Source organism: Ornithorhynchus anatinus, chromosome 2 (genome assembly GCF_004115215.2).
Source record: "Ornithorhynchus anatinus isolate Pmale09 chromosome 2, mOrnAna1.pri.v4, whole genome shotgun sequence".
Lineage (NCBI taxonomy): Eukaryota > Metazoa > Chordata > Mammalia > Monotremata > Ornithorhynchidae > Ornithorhynchus > Ornithorhynchus anatinus.
This window is the reverse complement of record NC_041729.1, coordinates 31920251-31945406: the sequence shown is the minus strand read 5'-3', so window position 1 is coordinate 31945406 and position 25156 is coordinate 31920251. Positions and strand designations below refer to the sequence as shown.

Below are 25156 nucleotides of genomic sequence, written 5' to 3'. Positions count from 1 at the left end.
CAGCCCAAAAAAACATCTTGGGCTGCGACTGCACTGGAAACAAAGGAACGGAATTTGTCTGAATGCTAAGCCAAGGTGAAAGACAAATTTGAAAAATCTTCTTTGGGACAAGTTATGGATTTTGGAACGGAGTTTAATTTCTCCGAACAGAGAGCACCCAAGTAATGCCCTTTCCTCTCCGTCTGTTAGACACCCAATTTTCTTCTCTGCTACTGGCAGGTCCCCATCTGCCCATTTAAAAAAAAATAAAATTTAAAAGCAAGTGTTTTCTTTTTCTTCAAAGTGAGGTGAAAAAAAGTGATATTTTTAGTTTGGCTTTCTGTCAGATATCCGTCTTCATCTGTTGAGATAGTGTGAGCCCTGGCCTGAGAGTCAAATGCCCCCATGACAGATCACTTAAGCAATCTATGCCTCCAATGCTGAAAAAAGCGATGGTCATTCTGGCTCCCACTTACATTCTGAGAAAATTGAAAGAATGAATTAGGTAGTAGACTGTAATCTCCTTTAGGACAGGGAGAATGGTGGTATTTGGTAAGTGATTACTATGTGCCAGGCACTGAACTAAGCGCTGGGATCGATACAAGCAAATCAGGTTGGACCAAATCTCTTTCCCACATGGGGCTCACAATCTTAATCCCCATTTGGCAGATGAGGTAACTGAGGCACAGAGAAATAAAGTGACTTGCCCAAGGTCACAACAGCAGAGAGATGGTGGAGCCAGGATGAGAACCTATGTCCTCCTGACTCCCAGGCCCATGCTCTATCCACTAGGCCATGCAGCTCTCTGGTATCAAACCTATTGTACTCTCCCGAAGGCTTCGTACTATGTTCTGTCCACAGTCAGCATTCAATAAATACCACTGATGGATAGTATTAGTAAAAGTAATGATAATAGTCATAATAATAACATTAATTGAGTTCCCACTTATGTGTGTACTAGGCATTTGGAAAGTTAAGAATAATGAAGTGGCAGATACCCTATCCACCAGGGTCTTACATTCTGTAATGCTAATGCGGGGAGGCAAACAGAAAGATATTTGCATCCAGGGATTTCAAAAATAAATAAATAAAACAGACATAAATGCTCAGCCAAGTCCTAAGGACGACATAAAAAAGTTCTACTCTGTTATTTAGCACTCACCCGAGCACTTAGTATATAGATACAATTGAATGATTGATTACGTAAGCACTAGAGTTGGCTGAAGAGATTAATTGACTTAGGGTACTGAGATATTGTCTGGAAAAATCTTGAACACCTCACAAGGAAATTGCAATTAAAGGCATTTTAGTGTGCCTTTAAGCGTAACTGGCATGCCAGACAGTAGAGTCATGGGAAATCTATTGTCCTAGAATTTGAAGAGGATTCTGCATGGCCTAGTGGATAGAGCAGGGGCCTGGGTCACTTGTCTACTGTGTGGCTTTGGGCCAGTCACTTCACTTCTCTGGACTTCAGTTTCCTCATCTGTAAAATGGGAATTGAGACTGTCCTGTGGGACAGGGAACTGGGTCCAACCTAATTTACTTGTAATAATAATAATACTAATAATAATGTTGGTATTTGTTAAGCGCTTACTATGTGCAGAGCACTGTTCTAAGCGCTGGGGTAGATACGGGGTGATCAGGTTGTCCCACATGAGGCTCACAGTCTTAATCTCCATTTTACAGATGAGGTGACTGAGGCACAGAGAAGTTAAGTGACTTGCCCACGGTCACACAGCTGGCAAGTGGCAGAGCCTGGATTCGAACCCATGACCTCTGACTCCCAAGCCCAGGTTCTTTCCACTGAGCCATACCCACCCCAGCGCTTAGTACAGTTCCTGGCATGCAGAAAGTGCTTAACAAGTACCACAATTATTATTATTATTTGAGGAAAAGGAATAAAACTGAAAAATCCAGTCATGAGCAGCATCTCAGTACGCCGTGAGAACATATGCCGACCGGTTTCTGATGGAGTGATGCCCCTGTTGTCATCTTTGGCTTTCGTACCTCCTACGCTTTGAAAGATGAAACGGAAAGACCCTCGCTCCAACTCCAGTGGCTGGGCACTGGACAGTCCTCACCTGTTGCTTCCCAGCAAACAGCAGCTCTGCCACCTTATTTAATGGTTCAACTGGTATCTGACCTTCTTCTTTCTTCTACCTATGTGGAGTTAGTCACCACACGTCAGCACATCCAAGAGCAGCTCCTTTGGAATCCCGCTCTCTTTCCTGCGTGTAGAGCTTGGCTTAGTGGATAGAGCACGGGCCTGGGAGTCGTAAGGACCTGGGTTCTAATCCGGGCTCCACCACATGTCTGCTGTGTGACCTTGGGCAAGTCACTTAATAATAATAATAACGTTGGTATTTGTTAAGCACTTACTATGTGCAGAGCACTGTTCTAAGCGCTGGGGTAGACACAGGGGAATCAGGTTGTCCCACGTGGGGCTCGCAGTCCTAATCCCCATTTTACAGATGAGGTAACTGAGGCACAGAGAAGTTAAGTGACTTGCCCACAGCCACACAGCTGACAAGTGGCAGAGCTGGGATTCGAACTCATGACCTCTGACTCCAAAGCCCGTCCTCTTTCCACTGAGCCACGCTGCTTCACTTCCCTGGGCCTCAGTTCCCTCATCTGTAAGATGGGGATTGAAAGTATGAGTGTCATGTGGGACAGGGACTGTGACCAACCTGCTTAACATATCTACCCTAGAGCTTAGAACAGTGCTTGGCACATAGTAAGCGCTTAACAAGTACCATAATTATTATGTACTCAGTGGTCAAGAGTTGCAGTGAGTAACGTGAGTAACAGTGCTTTTTCTGCTGTTCTTGGCTCAGCCCACATTTGTGGTGTTTGTTTTCACCCCCAAGGGGCTACACGGGAAGCAGCGTGGTTCAGTGGAAAGAGCCTGGGCTTCAGAGTCAGAGGTCATGGGTTCGACTCCCGGCTCTGCCACTTGTCAGCTGTGTGACTGTGAGCAAGTCACTTCACTTCTCTATGCCTCAGTTACCTCATCTGTAAAATGGGGATTAACTGTGAGCCTCACTTTGGACAACTTGATTACCCTGTATCTACCCCAGCGCTTAGAACAGTGCTCTGCACATAATAATTCCTTAACAAATACCAACATAATTATTATTATTATTATTATTAATACAATTTACCCTTTTCGTTACTGAATTTCATTGCATTTTCGTAGTACCATTTCCCCAGTTTATCATTCTGAATTCCTTTTCTGCTTTCCAAAGCGTAAGGAACCCTGTACCTTTTAGTAAAATCCAAAGACACAATTAATGCGCTCAATTCCTTGGTCCAGATAATCAATGAATAGATTGGAAAAGAACTAGCCCAGAGCACAATAGGCTCAATATGCTCCCCTCAGGTCGATGGAACCTCCATTAATTAATTGACCTTTGGGTGTGAACTTAGAGCTACCTCTACGGCCTCTAACCAAGAGAATGGTCAAAGACCATGCTGTCCCGCTTGTCGGTAGGGCTGCCCTGTGGGACAGAATTTAAAGCCGTTCCAAAATCTAAATAGATTCCATCTAGCGCTTGTTCTCTGGTCTCCAGGGCCCGACACTCTCAGCAGAAGAGAGCAAATGTGTTTGGCATAGTTTACTCTCTACAAAGCCACATTTGCTGTTTCCAAGATCTTCTGTTCATTTAGGCATTTGGCTGGCTCATATTTAGAAAATAAAATATATTTATAAAATAAATAAGCATAAATATTTATAAAATTAAATTAAATTCACTCCTCGTGACATCTATCATTCACCAAATGCGCCTAAATGTATTTCGTAGATCTCTTGACTACATATGATCCTTTTCAGCCATGCCATGTAATTACCTTGCATTAACTAACCAAACAGAATGCGCTGTCCATTAAAATAAGAATACAGAAGCTGATTTGCATTGGGAATGGATCCAAATGAGCCCTAAATTTTCCCTCTTTACCTGAAAAAATGCAATTGAAAACCACCCAAAGTTTTCCATTGTGAGGGAAGTAAGACTTTATCCTCTAGACCGTAAGCTTCTCGTGGAAAGGGACTATATCTAGAAGCTGTTACAGTGAAGCGGCGTGAAGGGGAAGCAGCGTGGCTCAGTGGAAAGAGCCTGGGCTTCGGAGTCAGAGGTCATGGGTTCGACTCCCGGCTCTGCCACTTGTCAGCTGTGTGACTGTGGGCGAGTCACTTAACTTCTCTGTGCCTCAGTTACCTCATCTGTAAAATGGGGATTAACTGTGAGCCTCACGTGGGACAAGCTGATTACCCTGTATCTCACCCAGAGCTTAGAACAGTGTTCCGCACATAGTAAGCGCTTAAAAAATACCAACATTATCTCTCTAAGTAAATTGCCACTTCTATCGGATGATACCCAAATCTACATCTCCAGCTCTGATGTCTCTCCCTCTCTACAGTGTCCCATTTCCTCTTGCCTTCTAGACACCTCTACTTGGATGTCCTCCCCTCTCTTCAAGCTTAACATGTCCAAAGCTGAACTCCTCATCTTCCCACCAACCCCTGTCCGCCCCCTGACTCTCCCATCGCTGTAGTCGGTACCACCACCCTTCCTGTCTCACAAGCCCATAACCTTGGCATTATCCTTGGCTCCTCTCTCTCATTCAACCCTCATATTCATTCCATCGATAAATCCTGTCGGTCCCACCTTCACAACATCACTTAAATCCTCCCTTTCCTCTCCATCCGGACTACTACTACGTTAATGCAATCACTGATCCCCTCCTGCCTGGCTTACTGCATCAGCTTTATTGCTGACCTCCCAGCCTCCTGTCTCTCCTCTCTCGAGTCCATATTTCACTCTGCTGCCTGGATCATTTTTCTACAAAATCATTCAGGACATGTCACCCTGCTCCTCACGAAGCTCCTGTGGTTGCCCTTCCACCTCCACATCAAACAGAAACTTCACCATTGGCTTCAAAGCACTCCACCACCTTTCCCCTTCCTTCCTCACCTCACGACTCTTTCTAGAATTCAGCCTATATACTTCCCTCCTGTAGTGCTAACTTTCTCACTGTGCCTCGCTTTCGCCTCTCTTGCCACTGACCCATGGCTCACATCCTACCTCTGGCCTGGTTGGTCTGGCGCACCCTCCCTCCTCAAATCTGACAGGCGATTTCTCTCCTCCATTTCAAAGCTTTATTGAAAGCACACCTCCTCCAAGAAGCCTTCCCAAACTAGGCCCCCTCTTTCCCCTTCTCCCACTCCCTTCCGCAACACCCTGACTTGCTTCCTTTATTCTTGTCCCCTCCCGGCCCCACAACATCTATACACATATCTGTAATATATTTATCTGTACTGATGTCTGTCTCCCCGCCTCTAGACTCTAAACCTGTGGGCAGGGAATGTGTCTGTTTATGGTTGCATTGTACTTTCTATACACAGTAAGCACTCAATAAATATGATTGAATGAATAACTGAAACTCTCCCAAGCACTTAGTACACTGCTCTATGCACAAATAAGCACTCAGTAAATATGATTGTTTGATTAACTGATCCTCTCACATTAGCGGACAGAGGCCGATAACATACTTTTTTATTTCAAAAAGGCCTACACACTCCCTGACACCATTTCTTTAGAAACACAGTTGGCCACTCTGGTTTCTAGTCCTCAGTCTGTGTCTTCGACTTATCAGCTTCATCATTTACATTCTTCTTTTTTGTTTTCAGAGCTGTTTCCCTAAATGACGATCTATTTTTACATCTTTCTCTTTCTGGCATGGCTTCCTGCATCTGCGTCGCAGGTTCTTTGAATTGAGAAGCAAACAAATATTTTGATGGGAGTGAACGGCCAGCTTGTGCAACAGGATTTTTCATTGTGAGACTACAAATAGGCAAAGATCTTTAAATGGGAGTTAGCGGTAGGGGTGATTCTACTCTTTTCTTATCTGGGGAAACCTCTTTGAAGCATCTCCCCTTCTAGACTGTCAACTCCTGGAGGGCAGAGAAATGTCTACCAGCTCTGTTATAGTGTACTCTCCCAAGTGCTTAGTACAGTGCCCTGCACACTGTAAACACTCAGTAAGTATGATTGATTCTACCAGCTCTATTACCCTCTCCTAAGTGTTTGGTACAGTGCTCTGCACACAGTAAGTGCTCAATAAAGACCACTGATTGGCTGATGGATCCCGAGATATGGCAGGCTTGCAAAAATATGAGCCAGGCACTGTAGTAACCACTGAGATACTAGCTAATCGCGTTGGACCCAATCCATGCCCCACACGGGGCTCACACTCAGCCATTTTAGAGTTGGGTAGCCGAGGCACAGAGAAGTTAAACGACTCGCCCAAGGTCACAGAACAGACGATTGACAGAGCCAGGATTAGAACCCTGATCCTTCTGACTCCCAGGCCTATGCTCTATCCACTAGGATATGCTGGGTCTCTAATCCAAGCATGAAAAGAGAGCAGGCGTTTATTTCTCACAGCACGTAGATGAAGTGGTGGGGTTGTGAAAGGGTGGAGGAGGTTGACTGGTAAAATAGTTCACAGTATTTGCACATAGGGAAGCAGCGTGGCTCAGTGGAAAGAGCCCGGGCTTCGGAGTCAGAGGTCATGGGTTCGACTCCCGGCTCTGCCACTTGTCAGCTGTGTGACTGTGGGCAAGTCACTTCTCTTCTCTGGGCCTCAGTTCCCTCATCTGTAAAATGGGGATTAACTGTGAGCCTCTCGTGGGACAACCTGATTTCCCTGTATCTACCCCAGTGCTTAGAACAGTGCTCTGCACATAGTGAGCACTTAACAAATACCAACATTATTATGTTAAGAATTTTCCGGCTCTGATTGATCTTTGGAAGGCCTTGACACCTTGACACCTATTTTGGCCTGGGCCATGTTAAGGGTCTCCCCCTCTAAACTGCACACTTGTGGCAGGAAGGGAATGAGTCTACCAATTCTGTTATATTGTACTCAAGTGCTTAGTACAGTGCTTTGCATAAAGTAAATTCCATTGATTTTTAAATGGTGCTTGTTAAGCATTTACTATGTGTGCAAACCACTGTTCTAAGTGTTGGATGATATAAGATAATCAGGTCAGACACAACCCTGTCCCTCATGGGGCTCACGGTCTAAATAGGAGGGAGTAAGATTTAATTCTCATTTTATAGATGAGGTAACTGAGGCACAGAGAAGTAAAGTGACTTGCCTGAGGTCACACAGCAGACAAATGACATCAGAATTAGAACGCTGGTCGTCTGACTCCCGGGTCCATGCACTTCCACTAAGCCATGTTGCTTCCCGCTCAACTGATTGATTGACTGATTGAGGGTCACTCGCTTCAGGTGCATAATAATAATGATAACTGTGGTACTTGTTAAGCACTTACTGCGTGCCAGGCACTGTACTAAGCACTGAGGTGTTTACAAGCAAATCGGGCTGCACAGAGTCCCTTTTCCGCGTGGGGCTCACAGTCTTAATCCCCATTTTACAGATGTGGTAAGTGAGGCCCAGAGAACTGAAGTGACTTGCCCAAGGTCACACAGCAGCTTCGTACCAGATGGGGGATTAGAACCCAGGACGTTAAGACTCTCAGGCCTGTGTTCTCTCCACTAGACCGCAGAAGGCAGTGATCGTGTCCCCAGCTACTCTTCTCTCCTCCTTGCCCCAAAGCTTTGTGTGACACTGGTGCAGAGTAGGGGACTGGTAGTCATGATGGCAGAGAGGGAGTTTCTTTCCAGGACCGTGGTGGCCAATCCAAACTTTAGGGAGTTGAACAAATCCAAATCCTGCCTCAGCAGTGTGAGGAAGTAAGGAGTTCGGCAGCAGATGAACAGCACTTCTATTTTAATCTGAAGCCTGGTAAGAAGGGCTGTGGCTACCCAAAGATCCTCCGCCACTTCTTTTGTAAAGATTCTGAAAACACTTTCCCATCACACTGGGCAGCCTATTTCCCAAGATTTTGGAATAATCTTATTGGCCTTTCTGCTCTAGGCCCCCAAGTCATTCAGTTGATAAATATAGCCACTTTCTACTCCTCAACGTCTCATATATCTACCCTCTCTTCCCTCTTTAGCCACCAAATCTTCTGCTCGGGTTCTGATTAGGTCAGACCTTGATTACTGTAGGACTCCTCCTTGTTGGCCTTCCCCTCTGATATGTCCCGAAGGCTGATATGAAAACCATCTTCCTGACACCTAGCAAAGTACCACATGATGAAGATGATTTTGATGGAGTTGTAAAGTACAAAGTTATTTTTCCAGAATTATCAGGAGTGTTTTCCTCATTTGTTTCCCCTCCTCTCTTGGGACTGAATTTATGTCCTTTTGACAAGGACGTACTCCTTGTCATATGATCTACTTTCATCAAGCAGTGCTACTAATTTGATTTGTAGGAGCAGTAAAAGTTTGAGTAGATGATGAATTCAGTTCTAGCTCCCCCTACAATCAAGAAAATGGCAAGGTATGACGTAAGTTAAGTGGATCTCAGAATCATTTCTTAGGGAGAATCCATGCCTTGGTTTTGCCGAGAGACACTGGGGTTGGTTGTAGGAATCAGAACAAAAGTGTAAAATAAGTGTTCCCAAAGTCTTCTTTTGAATAGCTGGCATTTTTTCAAAAAAAAAAAGCTTTGGCTCTTTTTGGTTGCTGCTGTTGGTTTTTTTGTTTTTTCTTTTGACGAAAAAATGTATTCAGTCACTTTCAGCCTTGGTCAGACCCTTAATGAACTTTGTGTCCTCTAGACTGTAAGCTCACTGGGGGCAGGGAATATGTCTGTTATATTGTTTTGTTGTTCTCTCCCAAGCGCTTAGTACAGTGCCCTGCACACAGTAAACACTCTATCAATATGACTGATTGATTTGATTGTGTCCAGGCTTCCCACCACATTTTAAAAAGGAGGTAAAAGAGCTGGATAGGGTCGAAAGACGCTCCACTTTCATGCAAAGTTTTTCCAACATTAAAGAGTAAGCTCTCAATAAATACCATTTACTGACTGATTACATTAAAACACTGTTGCAGAAATTATGTGGGGCCTCTAAGAATTAAGACTTGCAGTGAGGAGTAGAGAATAAAGAGAATTTAAAAGGGGGAGAAGAGGAGAGGAAAAAGAAGAGGAAGGTAAGAGGGCCTTTGAGACTGCATCTCTAACTGCTTTCCAAAAGCAGTCCATGGATTAAATCCTCCTTCCTCCTGCATTGTCACTCTCCCACCTTCATTCTCTAACCCTGCCACAAGTCCATCTTTGTGAAGAACTCTTCCTTCCTGTTGTGTTGCCACATTCTCACTTGGCTCCTCTTTCTTCTCCTACTTCTCTTCTTCTTCCTCCTCCTCCTCCTCCTCTCCTTCCAGCACGTGCCGCTGTCAGTCAATCAATGGTTTTTGTCGAGTGCTTACTTTGTGCAGAGAACTGTACTAAGCACACGGGAGAGTATAATACAACAGAAATAGCAGACATGTTTACCATTATGTGGTACGAAAAAAAAGAAACTTTTATTTCCTCCTCAAAAATTGGGTGGAGTAGTTACAAGGTGGAAGCAATTATGAGAGGGAATATTGTAGGTTCTAAGAAGAGAGGCTAGAAGGAGTTGGCATTGGTTAACATAGAGGAGAGAAGGTTATGGGATGCCGTAACAGCCTTCCCTTAATTAAAGCTTCAAGTAAAGGAAAGGTTTTTATGAGGAGAATGCTGGCCAGTTCTCCCTGTCCACTGAGACCTGAACAAGAGGAAGCGGCCCTGAAACTGGAGTGAATTTGGCTGGGCATAATATAAGAAGAAGAAGAATTGTGGTGCTTGTTAATTTCTTACTATGTGCCAGGCCCTGTAAAAAGTTCTGGGTTAAGTACAAGATAGGTGCAAGATTGTCGGATTGGAGTTTTTCCTAACCCAGGTAATAATAATAATAATAATGATGGTATTTGTTAAGCACTTACCACGTGCCAGGCACTGTTCTAAGCGCTGGGATAGATACAAGGTTATCAGGTTTTCCCACACGGGGCTCCCAGTCTTAATCCCCATTTTACAGATGAGGTAACTGAGGCACAGAGAAGTGAAGTGACTTGCCCAAAGTCACACAACAGACAAGTGGTGGAGCCAGGATTGGAACCCATGACCTCTGACTCCCAATCCCAGGCTCTTGCCACTGCTTCTACAATAATGATCAGATTGGACAAACTCCCTGTCCCACACAGGGCTCCCAGTTGTAATCCACATTTTACAGAAGAGGTAACTCAGGCAGAGAGAACTGAGACTTGGCCAGCAGAAGAGTGGTGGAGGCAGGATTAGCACCCAGGTCCTTCTGACTCCCAGGCCTGACCTCCATTCACTAGGTCACGCTGCTTCTAAGCAAACACCAAAATGGGTTACTAAGGGATGGGTTGAAACTCCATCCCTAGTGGTCATTACACAACTGGACCAGTATAATTCGGTAAATCAGAAGCAGCCGCACCCACCAGCGACCCCGTGGCTCAGTGGAAAGAGGCTTTGGAGTCAGAGGCCACGGGTTCGAATGCCGGCTCGGCCACTTGTCAGCTGTGGGACTTTGGGCAAGTCGCTTAACTTCTCGGTGCCTCAGTTCCCTCATCTGTAAAATGGGGATTAAGACTGTGAGCCCCACGTGGGACAACCTGATTCCCCTGTGTCTACCCCAGCGCTTAGAACAGTGCTCGGCACATAGTAGGCGCTTAACAAATACCAACGTTATTATCTCCAGACTATGTTGCCTCTCTGGCATTGGAATAAATGTGTCCGGATGACATCCACTTATCGAGCATTGCCTTCTCTCCTTGAAAACATCTGAGACCTTCCTGTTGTAGCATAGAGCTATAAATTGAGGAATTACCCCAGAAACTTGCTGCTTGGATTATCAGTGGAATTCTAGAGCTGGATAGAACCTAGAGAAGTCATCTGGTCCAGGCTCCTGCCTCTGATCAGGTGAACTAGGAGAGGCAGTGTGGCCTACTGGATAAAGCAGGACCTGGGAGCCAGAGGACCCGGCTTCAGTTCCAACATGCTACTTGCCTGCTGTATGACCTTCAGAGAAGGTTATAACCTTCAGGGAAGCAGCGTGGCTCAGTGGAAAGAGCACGGGCTTTGGAGTCAGAGGTCATGGGTTCGAATCCCGGCTTGGCCACTTGTCAGCTGTGGGACTTTGGGCAAGTCGCTTAACTTCTCGGTGCCTCAGTTCCCTCATCTGTAAAATGGGGATTAAGACTGTGAGCCCCACGTGAGACATCCTGATTCCCCTCTGTCTACCCCAGCGCTTAGAACAGTGCTCGGCACATAGTAAGCGCTTAACAAATAGCAACATTATTATTATTATTATTAATCTAGTGCAAGACACTTAATTTCTCTGTGACTCAGTTTCCTTAACTGCAAAATGGGGATTCGATACCTGTTCTCCCTTCTACTTTTCTGTGAGCCCCATGTAGGACCAGCGACTGTGTCCCACCTGATTAACTTATATCTACCCTAGTACTTAGAACAGAGCTTGTCACATAGTAAGCACTTAACAAATGCCATTACAAAAAAACCCCACAAAAACCCAAAATTATGAAACTTCCCAGGATGGTTGGTCGCCTATTCTCTTCTCAACCTCTGGACTTCATTCTCCCGCTCTGCAAATCAGAGAACACTCTTCTTTGCTATTTCAAATGGATGATGTGAAGAAGAATGAGTCAAGGGGTGTCAAAGTGTTTTGAACTCTTCAGAATTCAATTCTTTTATTCCATTGTTCTTTTCTACCTCTTTTGAAGAGCAGAAACCATCCAGAAGAACTTGCAAGTGCTGATGCTGATGTTTTCTTCTGATTTTTCAGGACCGCCTGTATTTTGTGATGGAGTACGTGAATGGTGGAGACCTGATGTACCAGATTCAGCAAGTTGGCAGATTTAAGGAACCTCATGCTGTGTAAGTGAAGTCATTTTGAGTAACATATCTCTGGGGAAACAACACTCATTTGAAGCGATGGGAAGTGTTGGATTTGTTTAAATTTTATTTGGTAAGCACTTACTACATGTCAACACTGGTCTCGGTGCTGGGGTGGATACAAGTTATTTAGGATGGATACAGTCCCGGGCCCACCTGGGGCTCACAGTCTAAGTAGGAGGGAGAACTGAGGCACAGAGAAGTTAAGTGACTACCCCAGCTCCTAGAGTAGTGCTTGGCCCATAGTGAGCACTTAACAACTACCATAATTATTATTAACATAGTTATGAGGGAACTAAGGCGCAGAGAGGTTGACTAGTAGGTAAGTGGTGGAGCTGGAATTAGAACCCAGAGCCTGTGACTCCCAGGCCTGTGCTCTTTCTACTAGGCCATGCTACTTCCTTCCTCGGTTTATAGGGTTAGGGCTAGGACCCCTTGTGATGCCCATCGCCTTAATTGGGTTATCCTTAGAGCTGGAATATCGGATTTTGGGAGTGTCCTTTGTACTCCCCCAGAAAAAATGTTCTATAGACTTTCTCAACCCATAGTGGGCTCCGGAAATACTCCAGAAGTGAAGGGAACTCTAAGATGCAATCCCTGAGCTGCCTGCATTCTGCGTAATTCCCCGGAAAAGCAATTTGGCCTAGTAGAAAGAACACAGGCCTGGGAATCAGAGGAGCTAGGGTCTAACCCAGGCTCTGCTGTGTGGCCCTGGGCAAGTCCCTAAACGTCTCTATACCTCAGTTTCCTCAACTGGAAAATGAGGATTAAATACTTGTTCTTCCTCCCTCTCAGACGGTGAGTCCATTTAGGACAGGGACTTGGTCTAAACTGATTGCTTACTCCAGCACATAGAACAGTGTTTGATACGTAGTAAGTGCTTAATAAATACCATAAGAATTATAGTAAGTTACGTCTAATAAATTAAAAATATCTTTGAACACTTATTCTTAGTTTTGTTGGCCTTTTAGGAGAATTAGGGAGCTTATCTTTTCCTAGTATTTTTCCTTACCTCCATCTCCACATTCTTTATCAATTCTTTTCAGCAAAATAGAAAGCAATATGGACACTATGACTCCTTCTTTAGCCCTTAAGTGCTGATTCTGAATTGGCCAAGTGGCATCATTCAGGGCTGAGACTCCAGTTTCTCTGAATGCCCAAGACTGTAGGTTCAACCGAATCTGTTCCGAGTAGAACAACCTTTTTCTCCTGTCTCTTGGCCTGGTTTCTGCTCTTCATCCATTATGTATCCTGAGGTTTGGAATGCAGAACATTCAGGTTATGAACAGATTCATTTTTTAAATGGCTTCACCTCTGGTAAGAGAGACAGAATTGGCGAGTCTGAAAATAGTCCTTTGAGAGTCACATCAGAGTTTGCGTTTTCCCCGTCGTTCTCCCTTTCCTGATCCACTCTCCCCACTTCTCCTCTGTAACCTCTTCTGCACTTCTCACCTGCAGCCTCTGTTGTCAAAAGAAAAACCCATCTTTCTAGTCCATTCCATCCCCTACTGCTCGGCTGAAATGTCCAAAATCACTATTAGGAAGCAGCATGATGTAGTGGACATAGCAAGAGCCTGGGAATCAGACATGGGTTCTAATTCTGGCTCCACCACTTGTCTGCTGTGTGACCTCGGGCAAGTCACTTCGCTTCTCTGGTCCTCAGTTCCCTCGTCTGTAAAATGACGAATAAGACTGTGAGTCCCGTGTAAGACAGGGATTTGCTTTTATCTACCCCAGAGATACACCAGAGATTAGTACAGTGCCTGGCACATAGTAAGCGATTAACAAAAGCCACAATTATTATTAATTATTATCAGTGACCTGATTTTGCCCTTGTGCATTGGAAACTGGACTGGATTTAGTAATGTTTCAGAGCTGATGATTTAAATGCTTGTACCTGTCGACCCTGGTTACTTCACATTCCCCGACTCCATCAAAGTCCCTATTTTGGAGTCGTGATTCCTTCAGCCCACTACTTCCTTTAACAAGGCAATTACACTCTCCTAGTGTCTCCAAGGTCTGTGGTAACCAAGATAGTTGTTGTCATCATTACTGTAACAGTTTTTATTTCATCCTCCTTATTGTTATCATTATGAAATAGTTCATACGTGACTACATGCTTACTTGATGTATAGTTAAGTTTCGCTGTGGGGCTCTTCTCCTGTAGCCTGTGTCCAGTTCATTAAATTTGGCATAATGAGATTTAAAAAGCACTTTGTTTTAAAGTATCCGCCTCTTCGGGATACTTCATTCCGCTGCATGGATCATTTTTCTACACAAATGTTTAGTCCATGTCTCCCCACTCCTCAAGAATCTCCAGTGGTTGCCCTTCCACCTCCGCATCAAACAGAAACTCCTTACTGTCGGCTTTAAAGCACTCACTCATCTCACCCCCTTCTACCTCACCTCTCTGATCTCCTACTACAGCCCAGCCCACACACACTGCTCCTCTGAAGCCAACTTCTCTCTGTGCCCCTATCTAGTCTACCTCACCGCCGACACCTTTCCCACACCTCCTTCTATCCTGGAACTCCCTCCCCTTCCTACATATACCAGATCACCACTCTCCTCACCTTCAAAACATTATTAAGATCACATCTCCTCCAAGAGGCCTTTCTCAATTAAGCCTTCTTTATTTCACCTCCCTCTCCCTTCTATGCCATCTATAAGCTTGTGTTGGTAATCTTTGGGCATTTAATATTCTCCCCATCTTCAGCCCCACAGAACTGATGTGCACATCTATAAATTATATATTATAAAGTTTATAGTAATGTCTATCTCTCCTTCTAGACTGTAAGCTCACTGCGGGCAGGGAACGTAGCTATCAACTCTGTTGCATTGTCCTCTCCCAAGCGCTCCCAAGGACAGTGCTCTGCACACGGTAAGTGCTCAATAAATACCATTGATGATGATGAGGAGAATCTTGTTCAATTTTGTATTTCAGATTCTATGCAGCAGAAATCGCCATTGGCCTCTTCTTCTTACAGAGCAAAGGCATCATTTATCGGTAGGTATGCGGGCTTTTCTCTTTCTCCCTGAGCTTTCCTTCTCTCCTTTCCATGCCAGAAGAGAATATTTATAATTTTAAAGTACATCTGTTGGCTCTGACAAGAGATGGGGTGTCAGGGTTCAAGGATTTGGCCTAAGACACACTGGGGTTCTAGCTGATCATAATGTTATTATTAGTAGTAATGTGATTAGTAATAGAAAGACCTGCGTTCTAATCCCGGCTCCACCACTTGTCTGCTGTGTGACCTTGGGCAAGTCACTTAATTTCCCTGTGCCTCAGTTGCCTCATTTGTAAAATGGAGATTAAAACTGTGAGCCCCAGGTGGGGGGCAGGGACTGTGTCCTATGTGATTAATTTTGATCTACCCCAGCACTTAGAATGGTGCATGGCACATAGTAAGTGCTTAATAAGTACTATAATTATTATTAGTAATAATAGTGGTCGTAATGTTCTGACAGCCACCCTCTGAACGGATCCCTATTAAATGGAATTTGTGCCTAGCAAATGTCAGAGGCTTCGAAGAGAGTTGTTCGTCTTTACTTTCCCTTTATAGGTGCGGCCCCTCATAAATGTAGGTTTTATCCTTCCCCTGCCCATGACTTTTACATTTCTTCTGGTGGTAAAATGCGAGTCCCAGGAGACAAGATGAATCACTGGAGTGTGACATCTCCATTATGATGAAGCTTTATTTTCTCATAACTGGGACTTAAAAATAAATGTTTATGAAGGATTTGTCCTGAGATTAGCGGATAAACCCAGCACTTGCTATTTGAGTGTTTCAAACAGAGGTGGAATGAATGTAGTTTATGACTCATTAAATTCTGGATTATCAAGATACCTAGCAAGACAAGACCCAGAATTTAAGAAAGTTATTTAAGCAAAGAAATCAGCAGACACCATTCTCCTTAAGCCACGGGTGTAATTCATGAAGCTATAGGGCACAAATTTACAGATGTAAGAGGACACCAAAATAAACCCTTTTTGATCATGTCCTGTTGAAAAATCACCACCACAGAAGATGGAAATGTGGAGGGGAAGAGAAAACGTATAGGAGTGATAATGCTACAAACAGCTACTGCTGCTGCGAGATATAGCTTTTTATGGTATTTGTTAAGCGCTTACTATGTGCCAAGCACTGTACTAAGCACTGGGGTAGTTACAAGCTAATCAGGTTGGACACAGTTCATATCTCACGGGGGGCTCACAGTTTCCATCCCCATTTTACAGATGAGGTACCTGAGGCACAGAGAAGTTAAGCAACCTGCTCAAGGTCACACAGCAGACAAGTCGAAGAGCTGGGATTAGAACACAGGTCCTTCTGACTTTCAGTCCCGTACTCTTTGCACTAGGTCACGCTTCTATTGCTTTATACTGTTGCTCCTGGTGAAAGTGAACACTGCTTTGGGTTTCTCTCCCTTACCCCTCGGCCCTTGAGTCAGGCACTGAGTCAGTAAAAAACATGGTCTGAGATCTTGGCTTGGCTGGGCCTAGACCGGAAGGCCTCTGGGGTTACGCGCCAATTCTTAATGCTGATGGAGCTAGTTCTCAGCTCAGAGCAGTGGCTGGAGGGCAAGAAAGTGGGCTGTGGTGGGCTTTGGCCAGCCCCCCAAGAGCTGCCCTGTCACCCCCAAAGTCAGTGGGCCAAGACCAGTTGTCCCTGTGGTCACAATAATTAAAGGGAGCCTAGTGAGAAGACCAGAAAAGATAGGGTCTCTCGGCTGTAGTTGAATCCATCTTCCTGTACACACTCATGGGATATTTCATGGTGACAAGGGCTTGTCAGAGCAAAGGCATTATCTGTGCACTACTCAATTCAGCTTTGAAAATAAGGGTAAAGAGCTCTACCGGCTTTCTAGAACCTCCACAGGTAGCAAGTTCGATGAAAATCATGTTCACTGCTGCTCACCCCACCCAAACTTTACTTTTAAAGTCATGGGTTCGAATCCCGGCTCTGCCGTTTGCCAGCTGTGTGACCTCGGGCAAGTCACTTCTCTGTGCCTCAGTTACCTCATCTGTAAAATGGGGATTAAAAACTGTGAGCCCCACGCGGGACAACCTGATCACCTTGTAGCCCCCCAGCGCTTAGAACAGTGCTTTGCACGTAGTACGCGCTTAACAAACACCACATTATTATTATTTTGGCCCAGGAGTTGGTGAGCAATTCTCTGCAAAGTTGATGATAATAATGCAAGACTTCTTAGCTTCTGTGGCCGAGCCCAGAGCTCCAAGTTGGTGGTCCTGAGTCGGCCAGTCTCAGCCTAAGACTCTATCTCAGCTGAGCGACCGCAGTGGGGAAAAGGAGGTTTAAAGAGCAGAAATATTTGCTGTGGTTGTAGCAGTTCTGTTCCTTGAATTGTCCTTGATTGGCCCCAGGAACTGTTTTCTCCAGGAATTTCACCCTGAGCTCGAGCTGGGAAAGGACGGTTTAATGAGTACGGCTTTCCTACGGCAGTAGGAAGTAGCTTCTCTCTTTAAACAGACCCTCCCTTCCCTTTCACAGAGACAAACTCTCCGATCACAAAATGCCGCCTTGGTCAGACATAGCGTGGGAGTCAGGAGACCCAAGTTCTAGTCCCACCTGTGTCGCTTGCCTGGTGGGTGACTTAGGTCGAGTCACTTGACTGCTCTGTGACTCCAGTTTTCTCAGCTGTAAAATGGGGATAAAACATATGTTCTCCCTGCATCTTAGTCTCTGATCCCCATGAGGCACAGGGATTGCGGCCCACTTGATTCTCTTGAACCTACCCCAGTGCTTAGCACAGGGCTTGATATATGGTAAACCCTGAATGAATTCCACCATTCTTACTGTGCCATCGGGGCCGGGGTGTAAGAGGCGGCGAGACCCTCTTTTGTTCTTTGCACTTAGGGACTGCAACTCTACATCTTCAGGAGTTGTCACGTGTTGGAAGAGGGTTGGAGCCCCAAAAGTCCGTCCCCACTAAATTGGTAGCCTCAGATAACCATTCAGTGCTCCTCTCCCTAAATCCAGTTCTATTTCTGGTGCTGCTCACAAATTCCATGTGTCATTACAAATGTGATGCTGTCCCAGTATGGCCTCAGAGAGAACAGGAATTTAATCCCCATTTTGCAGTTGAGGAAACTGAGGTGCAGAGGAGTCAAGTGACTTGCTCAAGGTCACGCAGCGGGCAAGGGGGATCAGAATCCAGGTCTTCTGAGCACCGGTCCTGTGCTCTCTCCATGATGGCATGCATGCTTTTAACTTTCCAACTCGCACTGTGGTTTTAGATTGCAGAACAGAGGGGAAGGTAGTATCTCTTTTATGATGCCAGTGCTGGGAATGATGGAAATCCAAAGTATTTTCCCTTAACTACGAGCTAATTAAGGAAAATATGTTTAGCAGTATCCAAGGTATCTGGCTGATTGGTTGATGGGGCTGTTCAGATCACAGAGGTGCCCTGAAAAGCAAGATGACTTAGTTAATAGAGCGCGGGCCTGGGAGTCAGAAGGACTTGGGTTCTAAACCTGTCTCTGCCAACTGTCTGCTTTGCGACCTTGTCTTGCCCAAGGTCTTCTCTTCTCTGTGCTTCAGTTCCTTCTTCTGTAAAATAGTGATTAAGACTGTGAGTCCTATATGGGACAGGGATTGTGTCCAATGCAATTACCTTGTATCTACTCCAGCGCTTAGTACAGTGCCTGGCACATAGTAAGCACTTAATAAATGCCACGATTATCATTATTATTACAATTCTGGTGTCAGATAAACACTGGATTCCTTCTCCACCCATCAGACAACAGTGATCCTCACTTCTTATCTTGGGACATTTCCCTTTCAGTAGTTTATTGATGAGATTAAACTGGTTTTTGCTATTGACAATCTTGGATTCAACACTAAGGAGGAATTCAAGAAAATGACATCTATAAGTCTGTTGTGTCTGAAAATGGAGGTGAATCCTATGTAGAACCTACCAACCTGCTAAGCTTCAACCAGATCACGACACCTAGTCATTTAGGGAAACCAGCTTCACTCTGTTTAAACGAGGACCTTTCGAGTTCAGAGCGCCTGCCTTGATTCTGTCTTGCAGCAACACTACGCGTCATTCACTAAAAGAATGGGGTTGGGAGGGAGAATAAGAGAGAGAAATTGGTTTCAATTAGAGGTTTGGAGGGTCTGGCGAAGAGTTAATGAGATACATCAACCTTCACTGTAGAGGGTAGCTAAGGATGAGGAGAAAAGGGTGGCAGCAATAAAGAAAATGATAAGGTTAACTGTCAGTGAGAGAGGTTGTGATAAGGATCTTGAAGGGATGTTAAACAGCAGGAGAAGACTGATGATCCATCCCTTTGTGCTCCCTATTTTCTCCAGGGAAGCTCTGCCTTGAAGTGATTGGCAGCAACTTTGTGTTCCTTCCATGGGAGGGCATGATTGAAATTGCCATCCATTATCTTGCCATGAAGACCCATGGTATCTGAACAAATAACATTCGCCAAACTGGCAGATGGCGATCAACTTGATGTTTCTGGTTTGGCACTTGATACATCCCCAAGTAGTTTGACGGTTTGGGTGATTACCCTGCTGTCCTTAAAAGGCTCTGCATTTGATTTCCTTCAGGATCCATATGAATTTCCTGTGCCTGTTGGTTAAATCAAACAGAGAGGGTATTTTCCTAATCCAAGGTGTGACTGACTAAAGGATAACCCCATAGTGCTTGCTTTCCCTTTTGAAAATTTGAGTTAATGGCAAAAACATTTTGGTTTCCACCTTTTGATTTATAAATTTCTTGATCTCACTTGGCAGTTTCATGAGAGAGAGAGAAATAGAGTGAGAGAGAAAAGAGAGAGGAAAATGGAAGAGAAAAAGAAAGAAAAAGAAAGGAAGAGAGAGAGAAAGGATGAGAGAAAATGAGAGAAGTAAAGAGGAGAGCAGAAGAGGAAAAAAAGACAAAAAGAGGGAGATGAAGCGAGACAGAGAGGAGATAAGGGGGAGAGAGGAAGAGAGAAGAAAAGAGGAAGAGAGATAGAGAGGAAAAGAGGGAGAAAAGAAGGGGGGAGAGGGAGACAGAGAAAGGAAAAGAGGAAGAAAGGAAGAGGAGGGAGAGAGAGAAGAAAAGAGGAAGAGAAGAAAAGAGCAAGAAGAGAGAGGATAGAAGGGGGAGAGAAGAGAGAGAAAAAGAAAAGTCAATGTAGAAATGTTCAAGGGCCTCGCCTCACTGCCTCAACTGATAGCTCTGTTTGTTTCCCAGCTTTGTAGACTCTTGTCAAGTGAAGTCTGCAGTTTTTAAACTATGTGGATCCCTCGGGCCTGGAACTCCCATTCATCTTACGGTCTTCTGAATTCCGAGCTACTGAGTAGAGCCCGGCATGGAATTGGGGAGGGATTAAGTCACGAGAGACAGTCTACCAAACTCTTTTGGTATCAAGGAGATATCAAATACAGTTTGTTTCAGCTTGTGAATGATTCCTGGTTAAACTTTTTCATTTCAGGGACCTAAAGCTTGACAACGTGATGCTGGATTCTGAAGGGCATATCAAAATCGCTGACTTCGGCATGTGTAAGGAAAACATTTGGGACGGGGTGACCACCAAGACGTTCTGCGGCACACCCGACTACATCGCTCCAGAGGTGAGAGCCCGAAAGGCAGCAGACATGTTCATGGGACATTATTGTCATCCTTCTCATCTATCTTACCGCCGAACACTTGCCCACATCCTGCCTCTGGTCTGGAACACCCTCCCTCCTCATAACCGACAGACAATCATTCCCCACCCCTTTAAAGCCTTTCTGAAGGCGCATCTCCTCCAAGAGGCCTTCCCTGACCAAACCCTCTTTTCCTTTTCTTCAACTCCCTTTTCGTCACCCTGAATCGCTCCCTTTACTCATCTCCCCTCTCAACCCCACAGCATTTATGTACATACCTGTCATTTATTTATTAATTTTGATGTCTGTCTCCCCCCATAGGCTGTACCATTGCTCTGGGCAAGGAGTGTGTCTGTTATATAGTTACATTGTACTCTCCCAAGCACATAGTACTGTGTTTTGCACACAGTAAGCACTCAATAAATACAATGGACTGATTGTATGGACTAATAATGGAATAATTAGAAGACACAACCCCTACCCTCAAAGGATTTAAAATAATATTATTGATGGTATTTATTAAGTACTTATTATATGCCAAAGTCTATGCTAAATACTGGGATAGACACAGTGCAATCAGATTAGACACTCCCTGCCCCATCTGGGGTTCACAGTCTAAAAGGGAGGGAAAATGAGTATTGAATCCCCATTTAGGCACAGAGAAGTTATGACTTGCCCAAGATCACACAGCAGGCAAGTGACGGAGCTTGGATTCAAACCCGGATCTCCTCACTCCAAGTACTGTATGCTTTCCATTGGGCATACTGCTTCTCATAATCTTGTAATCTAGCAGGGAAGATTAGCACAACATATAGTTAGATGGGAGGAAGAAGAAAATTGAAAGTTGGGTCTGTGGATGATGAAATGCTTAAATAGAAAAGTTTGTAAATTAGTAAGTGCTACAGGTGGATGTGAGGCAAAGCACATTAAGCAGAAAGCACCCCTGTCTTTTAGGCCCTTAAAATTGAAAACATCAGCTTCTAACTTTCCCAAGGAAAAGTCTACATAAAATGGCCATGCAGATTAGCACAGGTCTAAAAGAAAGTAGCCTAGGTCAAATAGAAGCCAGGTTCTGCGAAAGGCTTTTAATCAACATGAAATAACCTCCAAGAGTAATTCTGAACTCCTTCAGTCTCCTGATACTCACCGCCCCCAGATGCATCATCTATCACGCTGGCCTTGGGAAGTGTGGAAAAGGCTATCGAAAATTTTGCGGATTTGTAAACAATGCTCATTGCTGAAAGGACCTTTGGAACTGATTGCATGGCAGCATAAGTCCCTTTATTGTTCAGGCAACCAAGATTTTCTGAAGGAAAGTAACTGCATTCATGATCTCTTTCTCCTGTGGTATTTGTTAAATGCTTACTATGTGCCAGGCACTGTATTAAGCACTGGGGTAGATAAAAGCTAATCAGGTTGGACACAGTCACTGTCCCACTGGGGCTCACAGTCTTAATCCCCATTTTTACAGATGAAGTAACTGAGGAACAGAGTAGTTAAATGACTTGCCCATGATCACACAGCAAGCAGAAAAATGGCATAGCCGGTATTAGAACCCAGGTCCTTCTGATTCCCAGGCCCGTGCTCCGTCCACTAAGCCATGCTGCTTCTCTAAGCAGATTGCGGTTATAGCACGGAGACTTTCACCTTAAACCTTCCAACAGTAATTCTGTCAATAGGAGGCTTTCTCTCAAAAAAAATACTGAGGCCTAGAAATGAGCTTGAATACAACCTCGGTTTATCTGGATCCTAGACAAGAAAAGCCGTTTTTAGGGTACAGACGAGGTCCTTTACTTCAGGGTGTGGAAAAACAAGATTCTTCGGAAGAAATGGAGAGGGAATCCCACCTTTATTTGCTGTCATTCCCTTGAATCTGGGAGCATGAATGTTGAAGCACCACTTTATTTAAAAACCCCATAGCAGTCTAAAAAAATGACATCAGGTGCTCAGATACATAGAGTTTAATGGGCCAACTCAGACACCAACATAGTCCTTGAAAGGCCTTTGCACTTATAAATATGGCTTTGTGCATCTGAGATTTATTATTTTTTCTTTTATCTTTCTGGTAAATGTGAAGCTTTTGCTTTATGATACCGTTGGAAGCTTCAGTTTTAACAAATATCATCTCTCTCCTCTGTCCCAAATGTTCAACAATAAAACCTCAGCACAAAGAGTGGAAAAGATCTCCAGGATTTAAAATTGCCTTTATGGAGGTTTATGGAGGTGTTGAATTAGTCACCCCAGTTCTAAACTGTGTTATGATGGATGGTACCTGGGAATATATTTGACATCCTATTAGTTCAGATGATGTATTTTATTCACTCTGGTTCTATCAAGATTAATATTGGTGTCCGTTTGGCATTCAGCCATGAGGTTATGGGAGATTAATACTCTTTCAAAATAGAACCAATGACTAGAGCTCTTGATATTCATTCAAGATGCTTCTTTCGTACCCATAGGTTTATTTCCCGCTTCTATTAGTGAACTCCTTGCCCCCTCCCTGCCAACTCCTGATTTTCTATACACACTAAGCACTGGCTAAGAAAACACCAACCATGGGTTGTTGCCTTAAATTAGATTCTCCGTAGTTCAGACTGGAATATGCTCTTGCTTAGGGTCATGCATCTGTGGAGAAGGAAGGGAATGTTTAGGGTTAGGTGGAATTAGTGGTGTGATTATTCATTTAGATGAGCATTTTGAATTTTTCATTTTATTTCACTATCTGAATGTTTTTGAGAAGTCTACAATTAGGATGAATAAATCGTGCAATGGTTTGACATTAAAGAACAGATGGTAAAGCCAAGGGCCTGTCAAATTCTACATGTTGAAATAAGAGCCATCAGCCTCATCTTAACAAACAAACTGGGACATCAGATTCCTCACATGGAGAAGTCAGAATCCATTTGATTTTTTTTTATTTTAAGTATGAAGTCACTGAAAATTGTCACTATATTTAAACTTGGCCTTTTTTTAGCGACTGTAATTATTATGAAAATATTCACTTTTATTCCCACTTTCCCCCTCCACTACTTTCTCCTCCCTTCTGCTTTACTTTCTCTCATTTTTTAAGGAATCAGATTGAACCCTTGCTAAAAAAAAATTCAGGCACCGCCTGCAGTGTTTCTATAAGCCCCGCTCTCTGTGCAATACTGTTCAGTGTTCCAGCATTGGCCACTCAACCCTGGCCTTTGAATGACACTCAAATCCATTCATACGACGTCCAAGTCAGTATCAAACTGGGATCCAGGCACACCGGTCCTGGATCTACTGCCTGGGCTCCATTTTCAGGGAATAATGAAAATAGAATTACATTGGATTTGTTGAATTTAGATCCTGTTCTCCCCTTTCTCATTTATCCCCGTGGCCTCTGGGTCAACCTACATCCCTGTGAGCATTCAGGAAGTTGATAAGATTATCCCCGTTTCAAAGGTGGAAAGGCTGAGGATGGATGGGAGAGTGTCTAGACTGGAAGCTCCTGTGAGCAATGATGATGATGAGGACGGTGGTATTTGTTAAGTGTTTGCTATGTGCCAGGCACTGTTCTACGTGCTGGGGTAGATACAAGGTAACCAGGTTATCCCACATGGGGCTCACAGTCTTAATCCCCATTTTACAGATAAGGTAACTGAGGCACAGAGAAGTGAAGTGACTTGCCCAAAGTCACACAGCTGACAAGTGGCAGAGCCGGAATCAGAACCCACGACCTCCGACTCCCAAGCCCATGCTCTTTCCACTGAACTATGCTGCTGGACCTGCAGGAAGTAATGCCGGCAGCAGGAGTTGCACCAAGCGACGTCTGTTTTACTTTACAAGTGGAAAAGCTTTCGGTTCTCACATTTGAGCAACAGAGCTAGAATGCTGGCTGATGTACAGTCAGGGAAGCAGCGTGGCTCCGTGGCAAGAGCCTGGGCTTGGGAGTCAGGGGTCGTGGGTTCTAATCCCAACTCTGCCACTTGTCTGCTGTGTGACCTTGGACAAGTCACTTAACTTCTCTGGGCCTCAGTGACCTCACCTGGAAAAATGGGGATTAAAAAATGTGAGCCCCACGTGGGACAATCTGATTACCTTGTATATCCCCCAGCACTTAGAACAGTGTTCTGCACGTAGTAAGTGCTTAACAAATACCATTATTAAAGAAGCAGCGTGGCTCAGGAGAAAGAGCCCGGGCTTGGGAGTCAGAGGTCATGGGTTCTAATCTCCCCTCTGCCACTTGCCAGCTGTGTGACTTTGGGCAAGTCACTTCACTTCTCTGTGCCTCAGTTACCTCATCTGCAAAATGGGGATTAAAACTGTGAGCCCCACATGGGACAACTTGATCACCTTGTATCCCCCCAGCGCTTAGAACAGTGCTTTGCACGTAGTAAGCGCTTAACAAATACCACCATTGTTATTATTATTCTCTGAACGTGCTTACCAACTTTGTTATATGGTAGTCTCCTAAGAGTTTAGAACGGTACTCTGCACACAGTAAGCGTTCAATAAATATGATTGACTGACTGAGTCTTTTGTGCTACCATGGGTAGAGGATGTGTTGTCAGAGATTTTAAGACTGTAAAGCATGTCATATGGATCAGATCTAGGATAACCCAGTCCCGGGTTCTGTGTCTATGTGGCGGTTGCCTCTTGAACAACCACACATCTAATGGACTCTTGTTTTTCGGCCTCAGTGAACAACTTTAACCCTGTGTTCTAGACCT

The 25156-nt window shown here is 44.4% G+C and overlaps 1 protein-coding gene across 2 annotated transcripts in view; it reads left to right on the top strand.

Annotated features, from left to right (window-relative positions):
- Positions 1-25156, top strand: part of PRKCB (protein kinase C beta) — a 438119-nt gene that overhangs the window by 348935 nt on the left and 64028 nt on the right. For both annotated transcript variants that reach the window (XM_029057467.1, XM_029057466.1), the window contains exons 11-13: positions 11744-11835; positions 14798-14860; positions 20306-20444. In XM_029057467.1, the coding sequence (XP_028913300.1) occupies positions 11744-11835; positions 14798-14860; positions 20306-20444 (294 nt within the window). The remainder of the gene's footprint in view (positions 1-11743; positions 11836-14797; positions 14861-20305; positions 20445-25156) is intronic.